Raw genomic sequence first — 15,680 nt, 5'->3', positions numbered from 1 at the left:
CGCAAGTGGCCGAATCTATCTCATCTGAGAAATCATCGGGCGAGGGAAACAGCGCCCCTCTGTCTCAGTATGTGTAGCCCATGTATCTGATGCTGTCTGGCCAAAATGAGTATGACATGTTGCCGCCGTAGCATTTGATTGATTGATGCCAGCGAGCATTTGGCCTCCCTTTATATCTTTTTTCAATAAAATAATTAGCCAATCAGTGTTGAGCTGAGCTCAACTATGGATAGTGCTGGGGGCAGCAAAACCACCCCCTAAGGGAGGCAACTTTGGATTTGGCTTCAACACCAATCAAATCAACATCAAAAAGCAAAACAGTTTCTGGTCTGTTTGTGTTGCTGCCCTGCAGTAGCTAGCTAGCTAGATCGGCCCATTCATAAGCCACGGATGGATGGAAACGCAGATTTGGACTTGTGGTTTTTACTTAATTCTCTGCACAGGCCAGTGATTATAACTCTCTCAGAATGACCTTCTTGATCCAAACCAGTCAGGTTTCAGGACTGGTCATTCAACTGAGACTGCTCTTCTCTGTGTCACGGAGGCTCTCCGCACTGCTAAAGCTAACTCTCTCTCCTCTGCTCTTGTCCTTCTAGACCTGTCTGCTGCCTTTGATACTGTGAACCATCAGATCCTCCTCTCCACCCTCTCCGAGCTGGGCATCTCCGGCGCGGCTCACTCCTGGATTGCGTCCTACCTGACCGGTCGCTCCTACCAAGTGGCGTGGCGAGAAGCTGTCTCCGCACCACGTGCTCTCACCACTGGTGTCCCCCAGGGCTCAGTTCTAGGCCCTCTCCTTTTCTCCCTATACACCAAGTCACTTGGCTCTGTCATATCCTCACATGGCCTCTCCTATCATTGCTACGCTGACGATACACAACTAATCTTCTCCTTTCCCCCTTCTGATAACCAGGTGGGCGAATCGCCATCTCTGCATGTCTGGCAGACATATCAGTATGGATGACAGATCACCACCTCAAGCTGAACCCTGGCAAGACGGAGCTGCTCTTCCTCCCGGGGAAGGACTGCCCGTTCCATGATCTCGCCATCACGGTTGACAACTCCGTTGTGTCCTCCTCCCAGAGTGCGAAGAGCCTTGGCGTGACCCTGGACAACACCCTGTCGTTCTCCGCTAACATCAAGGCGGTGACCCGCTCCTGCAGGTTCATGCTCTACAACATTCGGAGAGTACGACCCTGCCTTACACAGGAAGCGGCACAGGTCCTAATCCAGGCACTTGTCATCTCCCGGCTGGATTACTGCAACTCGCTGTTGGCTGGCCTCCCTGGCTGTGCCATTAAACCCCTACAACTCATCCAGAATGCCGCAGCCCGTCTGGTGTTCAACCTTCCCAAGTTCTCTCACGTCACCCCCCTCCTCCGCACACTCCACTGGCTTCCAGTTGAAGCTCGCATCCGTTACAAGACCATGGTGCTTGCCTATGGAGCAGTGAGGGGAACGGCACCTCTGTACCTTCGGGCTCTGATCAGTCCCTACACCCAAACGAGGGCATTGCGTTCATCCACCTCTGGCATGCTGGCTCCCCTTCCTCTGCGGAAGCATAGTTCCCGCTCAGCCCTGTCAAAACTGTTCGCTGCTCTGGCACCCCAATGGTGGAACAAGCTCCCTCACGACGCCAGGACAGCGGAGTCACTCACCACCTTCCGGAGACATTTGAAACGCCACCTCTTTAAGGAATACCTGGGATAGGATAAAGTAATCCTTCTACCCCCCCCCCCCCCCCCAAAAAAAAATTTGTAAAGTGGTTATCCCACTGGCTATAGGGTGAATGCACCAATTCGTGAGTCGCTCTGGATAAGAGCGTCTGCTAAATGACGTAAATGTGCCCTTGAGCAAGGCACTTAACCCTAATTGCTCCTGTAAGTCGCTCTGGATAAGAGCGTCTGCTAAATGACTAAAATGTAAAAAAAAATGTAAATGTATAACAGCGATTCTGATTTAGCCATAAATTCATACATTGTGCCACTGGCCTGAGACGATTGATGTTCAATATGCAGCCTAGATGTAGTACATTTACATTTTAGTCATTTAGCAGACGCTCTTACCCAGAGCAATGCAAATAGTCTGGGTAGCCATTTGATTAGATGTTCAGGAGTCTTATGGCTTGGGGGTAGAAGCTGTTTAGAAGCCTCTTGGACCTAGACTTTGCGCTCCGGTATCGCTTGCCATGCGGTAGCAGAGAGAACAGTCTATGACTAGGGTGTCTGGAGTCTTTGACCATTTTTAGGGCCTTCTTCTGACACCGCCTGGTATAGTGGTCCTGGATGGCAGGAAGCTTGGCCCCAGTGATGTACTGGGCCGTACGCACTACCCTCTGTAGTGCCTTGCGGTCGGAGGCCGAGCAGTTGCCATACCAGGCGGTGATGCAACCATTCAGGATGCTCTCGATGGTGCAGGATCTGAGGACCCATGCCAAATCTTTTCAGTCTCCTGAGGGGGAATAGGCTTTGTCGTGCCCTCTTCACGACTGTCTTGGTGTGTTTGGACTACAGCGTTGTCGATGAAAATGGGTGTGTGCTCAGTCCTCTTTTTCCTGTAGTCCACAATCATCTCCTTTGTCTTGATCACGTTGAGGGAGAGGTTATTATCCTGGCACCACACGGCAAGGTCTCTGACCTCCTCCCTATAGGCTGTCTCATCGTTGTCGGTGATCAGGCCTACCACTCGTCGGAAAACTTAATGATGGTGTTGGAGTCGTGCCTGGCCGTGCAGTCAAGGGTGAACAGGGAGTACAGGAGGGGACTGAGCACGCACCCCTGAGGGGCCCCCGTGTTGAGGATCAGCGAGGCAGATGTGTTGTTGCCTACCCTTACCACCTGGGGGCGGCCCGTCAGGAAGTCCAGGATCCAGTTGCAGAGGTGTTTAGTCCCAGGGTCCTTAGATTAGTGATGAGCTTTGTGGGCACTATGGTGTTGAACACTGAGCTGTAGTCAATGAATAGCATTCTCACGTAGGTGTTCCTCTTGTCCAGGTGGGAAAGGGCAGTGTGGAGTGCAATAAAGATTGCATCATCTGTGGATCTGTTGGGGCGGTATGAAAATTGGAGTGGGTCTAGGGTTTCTGGGATAATGGTGTTGATGTGAGCCATGACCAGCCTTTCAAAGCACTTCATGGCTACAGACGTAGCTATGGGTCAGTAGTCATTTAGGCAGGTTACCTTGGTGTTCTTGGGCACAGGGACTATAGTGGTCTGCTTGAAACATGTTGGTATTACAGACTCAGTCAGGAACAGGTTGAAAATGTCAGTGAAGACACTTGCCAGTTGGTCAGCACATGCTCGGAGTACACATCCTGGTAATCCGTCTGGCCCTGCAGCCTTGTGAATGTTGACCTGTTTAAAGGTCTTACTCACATCGGCTACGGAGAGCGTGATCACACAGTCGTCCGGAACAGCTGGTGCTCTCATGCAGGCTTCAGTGTTGCTTGCCTCGAAGCGAGCATAGAAGTAATTTAGCCAATCTGGTAGGCTCGTGTCACTGGGCAGCTCGTGGCTGTGCTTCCCTTTGTAGTCTGTAATAGTTTGCGAGCCCTGCCACATCCGACGAATGAGTGGGTTATAGAGCAAACAACGCAATTCCCCAGTGATTTTACCCACGTAGTGAGCAGCATATGATGCCATTGGACTGTGAGACACTTTGGACAGGAGTCTCTTAAGAACGACAGTGGAAATCTAGGCTAAGTAAGGGATGCGTCCCAAATGGCACCCTATTCCCTATATAGTGCACTACTTTAGACCAGAGAATGGCACCCTATCCCCTATATAGTGCACTACTTTAGACCAGAGAATGGCACCCTATTCCCTATATAGTGCACTACTTTAGACCAGAGAATGGCACCCTATTCCCTATATAGTGCACTACTTTAGATCAGAGAATGACACCCTATTCCCTATATAGTGCACTACTTTAGACCAGAGAATGGCACCCTATCCCCTATATAGTGCACTACTTTAGATCAGAGAATGACACCCTATTCCCTATATAGTGCACTACTTTAGACCAGAGAATGGCACCCTATCCCCTATATAGTGCACTACTTTAGACCAGAGAATGGCACCCTATTCCCTACATAGTGCACTACTTTAGATCAGAGAATGACACCCTATTCCCTATATAGTGCACTACTTTAGATCAGAGAATGACACCCTATTCCCTATATAGTGCACTACTTTAGACCAGAGAATGGCACCCTATCCCCTATATAGTGCACTACTTTAGATCAGAGAATGACACCCTATTCCCTATATAGTGCACTACTTTAGACCAGAGAATGGCACCCTATCCCCTATATAGTGCACTACTTTAGATCAGAGAATGACACCCTATTCCCTATATAGTGCACTACTTTAGACCAGAGAATGGCACCCTATTCCCTATATAGAGCACTACTTTAGACCAGAGAATGGCACCCTATTCCCTATCTAGTGCACTACTTTAGACCAGAGAATGGCACCCTATTCCCTATATAGTGCACTACTTTAGACCAGAGAATGGCACCCTATTCCCTATATAGTGCACTACTTTAGACCAGAGAATGGCACCCTATTCCCTATATAGAGCACTACTTTAGACCAGGGAATGGCACCCTATTCCCTATATAGTGCACTACTTTAGACCAGAGAATGGCACCCTATTCCCTATATAGAGCACTACTTTAGACCAGAGAATGGCACCCTATTCCCTATATAGTGCACTACTTTAGACCAGAGAATGGCACCCTATTCCCTATATAGTGCACTACTTTAGACCAGAGAATGGCACCCTATTCCCTATATAGTGCACTACTTTAGACCAGAGAATGGCACCCTATTCCCTATATAGTGCACTACTTTAGACCAGAGAATGGCACCCTATTCCCTATATAGTGCACTACTTTAGACCAGAGAATGGCACCCTATTCCCTATATAGTGCACTACTTTAGACCAGAGAATGGCACCCTATTCCCTATATAGTGCACTACTTTAGACCAGAGAATGGCACCCTATTCCCTATATAGAGCACTACTTTAGACCAGAGAATGGCACCCTATTCCCTATATAGAGCACTACTTTAGACCAGAGAATGGCACCCTATTCCCTATATAGTGCACTACTTTAGACCAGAGAATGGCACCCTATTCCCTATATAGAGCACTACTTTAGACCAGAGAATGGCACCCTATTCCCTATATAGTGCACCACTTTAGACCAGAGAATGGCACCCTATTCCCTATATAGTGCACTACTTTAGACCAGAGAATGGCACCCTATTCCTTATATAGTGCACTACTTTAGACCAGAGAATGGCACCCTATTCCCTATATAGTGCACTACTTTAGACCAGAGAATGGCACCCTATTCCCTATATAGTGCACTACTTTAGACCAGAGAATGGCATCCTATTCCTTATATAGTGCACTACTTTAGACCAGAGAATGGCACCCTATTCCCTATATAGTGCACTACTTTAGACCAGAGAATGGCACCCTATTCCCTATATAGTGCACTACTTTAGACCAGAGAATGGCACCCTATTCCTTATATAGTGCACTACTTTAGACCAGAGAATGGCACCCTATTCCTTATATAGTACACTACTTTAGACCAGGGCCCATCGGGGAAGAGGGTGCCATCTTGGACGCACCCTTAATGTCAGCTGTTTGTCCACTCACCTGTATGGGTTTTCCAGCTCCTCTGTTATGAAGTTCAGCTGATTCCTGAGAGACAACAGGGTGTTTATACCACCACATTTAAACAGGTTGGGTTGACGTTCAAAACAGAAATCTCAAAACCATAAAACTGTTTTTTATTGAGGAAGCGATAAGAACAGAGAGATAGGATGCATCCCAAATGGCATCCTATCCCCTATGTAGTACACTACTTTTCACTAGAGCACTATGGGCCCTGGTCTAAAGTAGTGCACTATATAGGGAATAGGGTGCTGTTTGGGACGCGGTAGTAGTCTTACCAGCCATCGTAGGCCCAGAGCCCGTTGTAAAACGCCAGTCCAATGGATCCAAAGGAGGTTGAGGCTCCTTCAAATGGGTTGGACAGATTCTCAGTGTTTCCTGGACACAAACGTGACAGTATATACATTTGATATTCATACTTTAGACCAGGGCCCATAGGGTGTAACCAAAAGTACAGGGTGATAACACGGGGTGGGTACTGGAATAAATGGCAACGTTTTCATCCCAAATGATACCCTATTCCATACATAGTGCACACCTTTGATCAGGATCCATAGGGCTCTGGTCAAAAGTAGTGCACTACTGTATATAGGGAAAAGGGAGCCATTTGGGTTGCGGTTAAAAACACCAAAGACTCAACAACCTAACAAGGGATTGTCCAGAATATCATGTCCAGTTACAGTATCATGTATGTCTATATAATGTCCAGTTACAGTATCATGTATGTCTATATAATGTCCAGTTACAGTATCATGTATGTCTATATAATGTCCAGTATATCTGTCTCTGTCCAGTATCATGTCTGTCTATATAATGTCCAGTTACAGTATCATGTATGTCTATATAATGTCCAGTTACAGTATCATGTATGTCTATATAATGTCCAGTTACAGTATCATGTATGTCTATATAATGTCCAGTTACAGTATCATGTCTGTCTATATAATGTCCAGTATATCTGTCTCTGTCCAGTATCATGTCTGTCTATATAATGTCCAGTTACAGTATCATGTATGTCTATATAATGTCCAGTTACAGTATCATGTATGTCTATATAATGTCCAGTTACAGTATCATGTCTGTCTATATAATGTCCAGTATATCTGTCTCTGTCCAGTATCATGTCTGTCTATATAATGTCCAGTTACAGTATCATGTATGTCTATATAATGTCCAGTTACAGTATCATGTATGTCTATATCATGTCCAGTATATCTGTCTCTGTCCAGTTACAGTATCATGTATGTCTAAAACAACAAGAGCCAATGAGGTGGTCCCTGCACGCACCCCACACCTGGAGTTCCAGGTCTCAGGCAGCCTCTGGAACTGCCGTTCTGCTGCCAACAAGGCTGACTTCATCCCAGCCTATGCTACCCTCCAGTCCCTCGACTTCCTGGCGCTGACGGAAACATGGATTACCACTGAAAACACTGCTACTCCTACTGCTCTCTCCTCGTCTGACCATGTGTTCTCGCATACCCCGAGAGCATCTGGTCAGAGGGGTGGTGGCACAGGAATCCTCATCTCTCCCAAGTGGACATTCTCAATTTTTCCCCTAACCCATCTGTCTATCTCCTCATTTGAATTCCATGCTGTCACAGTCACTAGCCCATTTAAGCTTAATATCCTTGTCATCTATCGCCCTCCAGGTTCCCTTGGAGAGTTCATCAATGAGCTTGACGCCTTGATAAGCTCCTTTCCTGAGGATGGCTCACCCCTCACAGTTTTGGGGGATTTCAACCTCCCTACGTCTACATTTGACTCATTTCTCTCTGCCTCCTTCTTTCCACTCCTCTCCTCTTTTGACCTCACCCTCTCACCGTCCCCCCCTACTCACAAGGCAGGCAATACGCTTGACCTCATCTTTACTAGATGCTGCTCTTCTACTAATCTCACTGCAACTCCCCTCCATGTCTCCGACCACTACTTTGTATCCTTTTCTCTCTCGCTCTCCTCCAACACTACTCACTCTGCCCCTACACAGATGGTAATGCGCCGCCGTAACCTTCGCTCTCTCTCTCCCACTACTCTCTCCTCTTCCATCCTATCATCTCTTCCCTCTGCTCAATCCTTCTCCCTACAATCTCCTGATTCTGCCTCCTCAACCCTCCTCTCCTCCCTTTCTGCATCCTTTGACTCTCTGTGTCCCCTATCCTCCCGGCCGGCTCGGTCCTCCCCTCCAGCTCCGTGGCTTGATGACTCATTGCGAGCTCACAGAACAGAGCTCCGGGCAGCGGAGCGGAAATGGAAGAAAACTAAACTCCCTGCCGACCTGGCATCTTTTCACTCCCTCCTCTCTACATTTTCTTCATCTATTTCTGCTGCTAAGGCCACTTTCTACCACTCTAAATTCCAAGCATCTGCCTCTAACCCTAGGAAGCTCTTTGCCACATTCTCCTCCCTGCTGAATCCCCCCCCCCCCCCCTCCTCTCTCTCTGTGGATGACTTTGTCAACCACTTTGAAAAGAAGGTTGACGACATCCGATCCTCGTTTGTTAAGTCTAATGACACTGCTGGTCCTGCTCACACTGCCCTACCCTATGCTTTGACTTCTTTCTCCCCTCTCTCTTCAGATAAAATCCTGCGACTTGTGACTGCAGGCCGCCCAACAACCTGCCCGCTTGACCCCATCCCCTCCTCTCTTCTCCAGACCATCTCCGGTGACCTTCTCCCCTACCTCACCTCGCTGATCAACTCATCCTTGACCGCTGGCTATGTCCCTTCCGTCTTCAAGAGAGCGAGAGTTGCACCCCTTCTCAAAAAACCAACACTCGATCCCACTGATGTCAACAACTACAGACCAGTATCCCTTCTTTCTTTTCTTTCCAAAACTATTGAGCGTGCCGTCTTTAGCCAACTCTCTTGCTATCTCTCTCAGAATGACCTTCTTGATCCAAACCAGTCAGGTTTCAGGACTGGTCATTCAACTGAGACTGCTCTTCTCTGTGTCACGGAGGCTCTCCGCACTGCTAAAGCTAACTCTCTCTCCTCTGCTCCTGTCCTTCTAGACCTGTCTGCTGCCTTTGATACTGTGAACCATCAGATCCTCCTCTCCACCCTCTCCGAGCTGGGCATCTCCGGCGCGGCTCACTCCTGGATTGCGTCCTACCTGACCGGTCGCTCCTACCAAGTGGCGTGGCGAGAAGCTGTCTCCGCACCACGTGCTCTCACCACTGGTGTCCCCCAGGGCTCAGTTCTAGGCCCTCTCCTATTCTCCCTATACACCAAGTCACTTGGCTCTGTCATATCCTCACATGGCCTCTCCTATCATTGCTACGCTGACGATACACAACTAATCTTCTCCTTTCCCCCTTCTGATAACCAGGTGGCGAATCGCATCTCTGCATGTCTGGCAGACATATCAGTATGGATGACGGATCAACACCTCAAGCTGAACCTTGGCAAGACGGAGCTGCTCTTCCTCCCGGGGAAGGACTGCCCGTTCCATGATCTCGCCATCACGGTTGACAACTCCGTTGTGTCCTCCTCCCAGAGTGCGAAGAGCCTTGGCGTGACCCTGGACAACACCCTGTCGTTCTCCGCTAACATCAAGGCGGTGACCCGATCCTGCAGGTTTATGCTCTACAACATTCGGAGAGTACGACCCTGCCTTACACAGGAAGCGGCACAGGTCCTAATCCAGGCACTTGTCATCTCCCGTCTGGATTACTGCAACTCGCTGTTGGCTGGGCTCCCTGCCTGTGCCATTAAACCCCTACAACTCATCCAGAATGCCGCAGCCCGTCTGGTGTTCAACCTTCCCAAGTTCTCTCACGTCACCCCGCTCCTCCGCACACTCCACTGGCTTCCAGTTGAAGCTCGCATCTGTTACAAGACCATGGTGCTTGCCTATGCAGCTGTGAGGGGATCGGCACCTCTGTACCTTCAGGCTCTGATCAGTCCCTACACCCAAACGAGGGCATTGCGTTCATCCACCTCTGGCCTGCTGGCTCCCCTTCCTCTGCGGAAGCATAGTTCCCGCTCAGCCCAGTCAAAACTGTTCGCTGCTCTGGCACCCCAATGGTGGAACAAGCTCCCTCACGACGCCAGGACAGCGGAGTCACTCACCACCTTCCGGAGACATTTGAAACCCCACCTCTTTAAGGAATACCTGGGATAGGATAAAGTAATCCTTCTACCCCCCCCCCCCTAAAAAAAAAAAAAAAAATTGTAAAGTGGTTGTCCCACTGGCTATAAGGTGAATGCACCAATTTGTAAGTCGCTCTGGATAAGAGCGTCTGCTAAATGACGTAAATGTAATGTAAATGTGCAGATACAGTGCCTCCAGAAAGTATTCACACCCCTTGATTATTTCAATATTCAGTTGTGTTACAGCCTGAATTTCAAATTAATTACATTTAGATTTCGTCTCACTGGCCTACACACAATACCCCATAATGCCAAAGTGGAATTATATTTTTAGAAATGTGTACAAATTATTTAGAAATTAAAAGCTAAAATGTCTTGAATCAATAGATATTCAATCCCTTTGTTATGGCAAGCCTAAATAAGTTCAGGAGAATCAATTTGCTTAACAAGTCACATAATACGTTGCATGGAGTCTGTGTGCACTAATAGTGTTTTTGAATGACTACCTCATCTCTGTACCCCACACACACAATTATCTGTAAGGTCCCTCAGTCGAGCAGTGAATTTCAAACACAGATTCAACCACAAAGACCAGGGAGGTTTTCCAATGCCTTGCAAAGAAGGGCACCTATTGGTAGATCGGTAAAAAAAAAGAGCAGACATTGAATATCCCTTTGAGCATGGTGAAGTTATTAATTACACTTTGGATGGTGTATCAATACACCCAGTCACTACAAAGATACAGGCATCCTTCCTAACTCAGTTGCCAGAGAGGAAGGAAACCACAGAGGGATTTCACCATGAGGCCAATGGTGACTTTAAAACAGTTACAGTTTAAAGGCTGTGATAGGAGGAAACTGAGGATGGATCAACAACATTGTAGTTACTCCACAATACTAACCTAAATGACAGAGTGAAAACAAGGAAGCCTGTACAGAATACAAATATTCCAAAACACGCATCCTGTTTGGAAAAAGGCACCAAAATAAAACTGCAAATAATGTGGTAAAGAAATTAACTTAATGCCCTGAATAGAAAGCGTTATGTTTGGGGCAAATCCAACACAACACATCACTGAGTAACACTATTTTCAAGCATAGTAGTGGTTGCATCATGTTATGGTTATTCTTGTCATCGGCAAGGACGTTTTTAGGATAAAAATAAAACGGAATGGAGCTAAGCGCAGTCTCCTGAGTGGCGCAGTGGTCTAAGGCACTGCATCGCAGTGCTAACTGTGCTACTAGAGATCCTGGTTCGAATCCAGGCTCTGTCGCAGCCGGCCGCGACTGGGAGACTCATGGGCGTCGCACAATTGGCCCAGCGTCGTCCAGGGTAGGGGAGGGAATGGCCGGCAGGGATGTAGAGCAGTTGATAGAGCATGGCGTTTGCAACGCCAGGGTTGCGGGTTCGATTCCCATGGGGGGCCAGTATAAAAAAATAAAAATAAACAACAAAAAAAACAAAACAAAAAAAATAATAAATAATAATGATGTATTCACTAACTGTAAGTCGCTCTGGATAAGAGCGTCTGCTAAATGACGTAAATGTAAATGTAACATCCTGGAGGGAAACCTGGTTCAGTCTGCTTTCCAACAGGCACTGGGAGACACATTCACCTTTAAGCAGGACAATAACCTAAAACACAAGGCTAAATATACATTGGAGTTGCTTACCAAGATGACATAGACTTTTCCTGAGTGGCCTAGTTACGGATTTGACTTAAATCAGCTTGAAAATCTATGGCAAGACTTGAAAATGGCTGTGGACAATGATCAACAACTAACAAAGAATAATGTGCAAATATTGTACAATCCAGGTGTGCAAAGCTCAGAGACTTACCCAGAAAGACTCCCAGCTGTAATCGCTGACTATGTTGATTCTAACATGTATTGACTCAGGGCTGTGAATACTTATGGAAATGAGACACTGTGTTTCTGTGTTTCATTTTCAACACATTTGCAAAAATGTCTAAAAACATGTTTTCACTTTGTCATTATGGGTTATTGTGTGTAGATGTCTGAAAAAAATTATATTTGATCCATTTTGAAATTAGGCTGTAACAACAAAATGTGGAAAAAGTCAAGGGGTATGAATACTTTCTGAAGGCCCTCCTATGTTGAACATAATAAACAGCTCCCTATCCACTGGATGTGAACCAAACTCACTAAAAGTGGCAGTAATAAAGCCTCTCTTGAAAAAGCCAAACCTTGACCCAGAAAATGTAAAAAAAACTATCGGCCTATATCGAATCTCCCATTCCTCTCAAAAATTTTAGAAAAATATGTTGTGCAGCAACTCACTGCCTTCCTGAAGACAAAAAATGTATACGAAACGCTTCAGTCTGGTTTTAGATCCCATCTTAGCACTGAGACCGCACTCGTGAAGGTGGTAAATGACCTTTTAATGGCGTCAGACCAAGGCTCTGCATCTGTCCTCGTGCTCCTAGACCTTAGTGCGGCTTTTGACACCATCGATCACCACATTCTTCTGGAGAGATTGGAAACCCTAATTGGTCTACACGGACAAGTCCTTGCCTGGTTTAGATCGTATCTGTCTGAAAGATATCAGTGCGTCTCTGTGGATGGTTTGTCCTCTGACAAATCAATGGTAAGTTTTGGTGTTCCTCAAGGTTCCGTTTTAGGACCACTATTGTTTTCACTATATATTCTACCTCTTGGTGATGTCATTCGGAAACACAATGTCAACTTTCACTGCTATGCGGACGACACACAGCTGGACATTCAATGAAACATGGTGAAGCCCCAAAATGTCCTACCCTGGAAGCCTGTGTTTCAGACATAAGGAAGTGGATGGCGGTAAACATTTTACTTTTAAACTCGGACAAAACAGAGATGCTAGTTCTAGGTCCCAAGAAAATGAGAGATCTGCTGTTGGATCTGACAATTCATCTTGATGGTTGTACAGTCGTCTCAAAAACAAAACTGTGAAGGACCTCGGCGTTACTCTGGACCCTGATCTCTCTTTTGACGAACATATCAAGAATATTGGTTACACTATAAAGGGAATAGGGGGTCATTTGGGATGCAGACTGAGTGTGTAAAGTGCCAACCTTGTGCCAAGAGGACGAAGCCTGACACTATGATGACCAGGATGATGAAGAGTTTGGCTGCAGTGAAGAAGTTCTGGACAAAGCTGGCTAGCTTCACACTGAGACAGTTCACCAACACTATCAGAACTGGAGGAGGAGGAGGAGGAAGAGGAGGAGGAGGAGGAGAGAGGAGAGGGAGGAAGAGGAGGAGGAGGAAGAGGAGGAGGAGGAGGAGAGGGAGGAGGAGGAGGAGAGGGAGGAGAGGGAGGAAGAGGAGGAGGAGGAAGAGGAGGAGGAGGAGGAGGAGGAGGAGAGGGATGAAGAGGAGGAGGAGGAAGAGGAGGAGGAGGAGGAGAGGGAGGAGAGGGAGGAAGAGGAGGAGGAGGAGGAGAGGGAGGAAGAGGAGGAGGTGGAGGAGAGGGAGGAAGAGGCGGAGGAGGAAGAGGAGGAGGAGGAGGAGGAGAGGGTGGAGGAGGAGGAGGAGGAGGAGGAGAAGAACACAAGGTCAGGATGAGCACGGTGGGGGTCAAGTCAGGGCTTTTTTTTATTCATCTTTACTCGATCCCTTGCATCCTCTCTTCTCGCTCTCTTCTCAAAAGGCATTGAAGAAGAAGGTCTTGGATCTTCTCCTCCAATATGATTGGATGCAAGGAAAGACAATTGAGATATAGCCCGGGTTTCAATTCAGTCAATTCAGGAAGTGCATGCCAATTGTTTTCTATTAGGATTTTTCATAATTCAAGAAGTATTCACACTCACGTATGCACGCTACAGCCAGGCACTTGGTGACCACAATGGGAGGAGTGCATCCTGGGTAGAACGGCGTGGAGGCGTACTCTGCGAAGCTTAGGGAGATGATGGCGAGGGAGGAGGGCTTTAGGACCATGATGGTGCTCCAGGAGTAGAGGTAGGCCACCACTGACCCAAAGGCCTCCATCAGGTACGAGTACTCCCCTCCAGACTTAGCGATCATGGTACCCAGCTCCGCGTAGCACAGCGCCCCTGCAGGCAGACAGGCAGGCTCAGAGACAGAGAGTTAGCTGACAGTAGTCCTGGGGTGTCTAACTCAGAGACAGAGAGTTAGCTGACAGTAGTCCTGGGGTGTCTAACTCAGAGACAGAGAGTTGGCTGACAGTAGTCCTGGGGTGTCTAACTCAGAGACAGAGAGTTAGCTGACAGTAGTCCTGGGCTGTCTAACTCAGTGCCTGGATGGCCGTGTGTCTGCTGCTGCTTCTGCTGCTTTCCTTTCAATGTGTCCAATTAAAGACCTAGACAACCAGGTGAGTTCCTAACTAATCAATTAAGACCTAGACAACCAGGTGAGTTCCTAACTAATCAATTAAGACCTAGACAACCAGGTGAGTTCCTAACTAATCATTTAAGACCTAGACAACCAGGTGAGTTCCTAACTAATCAATTAAGACCTAGACAACCAGGTGAGTTCCTAACTAATCAATTAAGACCTAGACAACCAGGTGAGGGGAGATTCTAACTAATAAATTAAGACCTAGACAACCAGGTGAGTTCCTAACTAATCAATTAAGACCTAGACAACCAGGTGAGTTCCTAACTAATCAATTAAGACCTAGACAACCAGGTGAGGGGAGATTCTAACTAATCAATTAAGACCTAGACAACCAGGTGAGTTCCTAACTAATGAATAAAGACCTAGACAACCAGGTGAGTTCCTCACTAATCAATTAAGACCTAGACAACCAGGTGAGGGGAGTTCCTAACTAATCAATTAAGACCTAGACAATCAGGTGAGGGGAGTTCCTAACTAATCAATTAATACCTAGACATCCAGGTGAGGGGATTTCCTAACTAATCAATTAAGACCTAGACAACCAGGTGAGTTCCTAACTAATCAATTAAGATGTAGACAACCAGGTGAGTTCCTAACTAATCAATTAAGATGTAGACAACCAGGTGAGGGGGTTCCTAATTAGTCAATGACCTTAATTGATCAATCAAGTACAGGGAAAAAGCGAAAACTGGCAGACACTGCGCTCTGGGAATTTGGTATGACAGCCCTGCACTAGTGACAGACGTTAACCAGGAGCTGGTCAGAGCTTTGTTTCTGGCTGCTGAGATCAGCTGACCCAGACGGGGAAAAGGAATTCCCTCCTAGATCTTAATAAGTCAGCAGGGTTCATGTTGTTTCTGGCTGCTGAGATCAGCTGACCCAGACGGGCATCCCAATGGGTGCCATTTGGAATGCAGCTCCAGTCTTTCTCACACAGACCCTCTCACATGGAGTCCTTCTCACATGGAGCCTCAGCACTTTGGTCATTCCTGATTTAGGAGATTCCTGTCATTCTTCCCCACCACTAGTGACTGGTTAGAGATTACCCAGGACAGGGTTGGTCAGGTAATCTATCTCAGTTTATGGTGTCATTTAGAGACTGGTTAGATATTACACAGGACAGGGTTTGTCAGGTACAGTGGGGGAAAAAAGTATTTGATCCCCTGCTGATTTTGTATGTTTGCCCACTGACAAAGAAATGATCCGTTTATAATTTTAATGGTAGGTTTATTTGAACAGTGAGAGACAGAATAACAACAAATGAATCCAGAAAAATGTATGTCAAAAATGTTATAAATTGATTTGCATTTTAATGAGGGAAATAAGTATTTGACCCCCTCTCAATCAGAAAGATTTCTGGCTCCCGGGTGTCTTTTATACAGGTAACGAGCTGAGATTAGGAGCAAACTCTTAAAGGGAGTGCTCCTAATCTCAGTTTGTTACCTGTATAAAAGACACCTGTCCACAGAAGCAATCAATCAATCAGATTCCAAACTCTCCACCATGGCCAAGACCAAAGAGCTCTCCAAGGATGTCAGGGACAAGAT

At 46.9% G+C, this 15,680-nt stretch overlaps 1 protein-coding gene across 4 annotated transcripts in view; it reads right to left on the bottom strand.

Annotated features, from left to right (window-relative positions):
- Positions 1 to 5,667: 5,667 nt before the first annotated feature.
- Positions 5,668 to 15,680, bottom strand: part of LOC311126351 (b(0,+)-type amino acid transporter 1-like) — a gene marked incomplete at its 3' end in the record, with an annotated part of 58,673 nt that continues 48,660 nt past the window's right edge. For all 4 annotated transcript variants that reach the window (XM_084200356.1, XM_084200354.1, XM_084200357.1 and 1 more), the window contains 4 exons: positions 13,587 to 13,829; positions 12,849 to 12,974; positions 5,968 to 6,067; positions 5,668 to 5,716 (listed from right to left, as the gene is read on the bottom strand). In XM_084200356.1, coding sequence (XP_084056482.1) covers positions 5,668 to 5,716; positions 5,968 to 6,067; positions 12,849 to 12,974; positions 13,587 to 13,829 — 518 coding nt within the window. The remainder of the gene's footprint in view (positions 5,717 to 5,967; positions 6,068 to 12,848; positions 12,975 to 13,586; positions 13,830 to 15,680) is intronic.

Source organism: Coregonus lavaretus, assembly GCF_964263955.1.
Source record: "Coregonus lavaretus genome assembly, contig: HAP1_SCAFFOLD_1580, whole genome shotgun sequence".
NCBI lineage: Eukaryota > Metazoa > Chordata > Actinopteri > Salmoniformes > Salmonidae > Coregonus > Coregonus lavaretus.
This window is presented reverse-complemented; position numbering and strand designations above follow the sequence as displayed.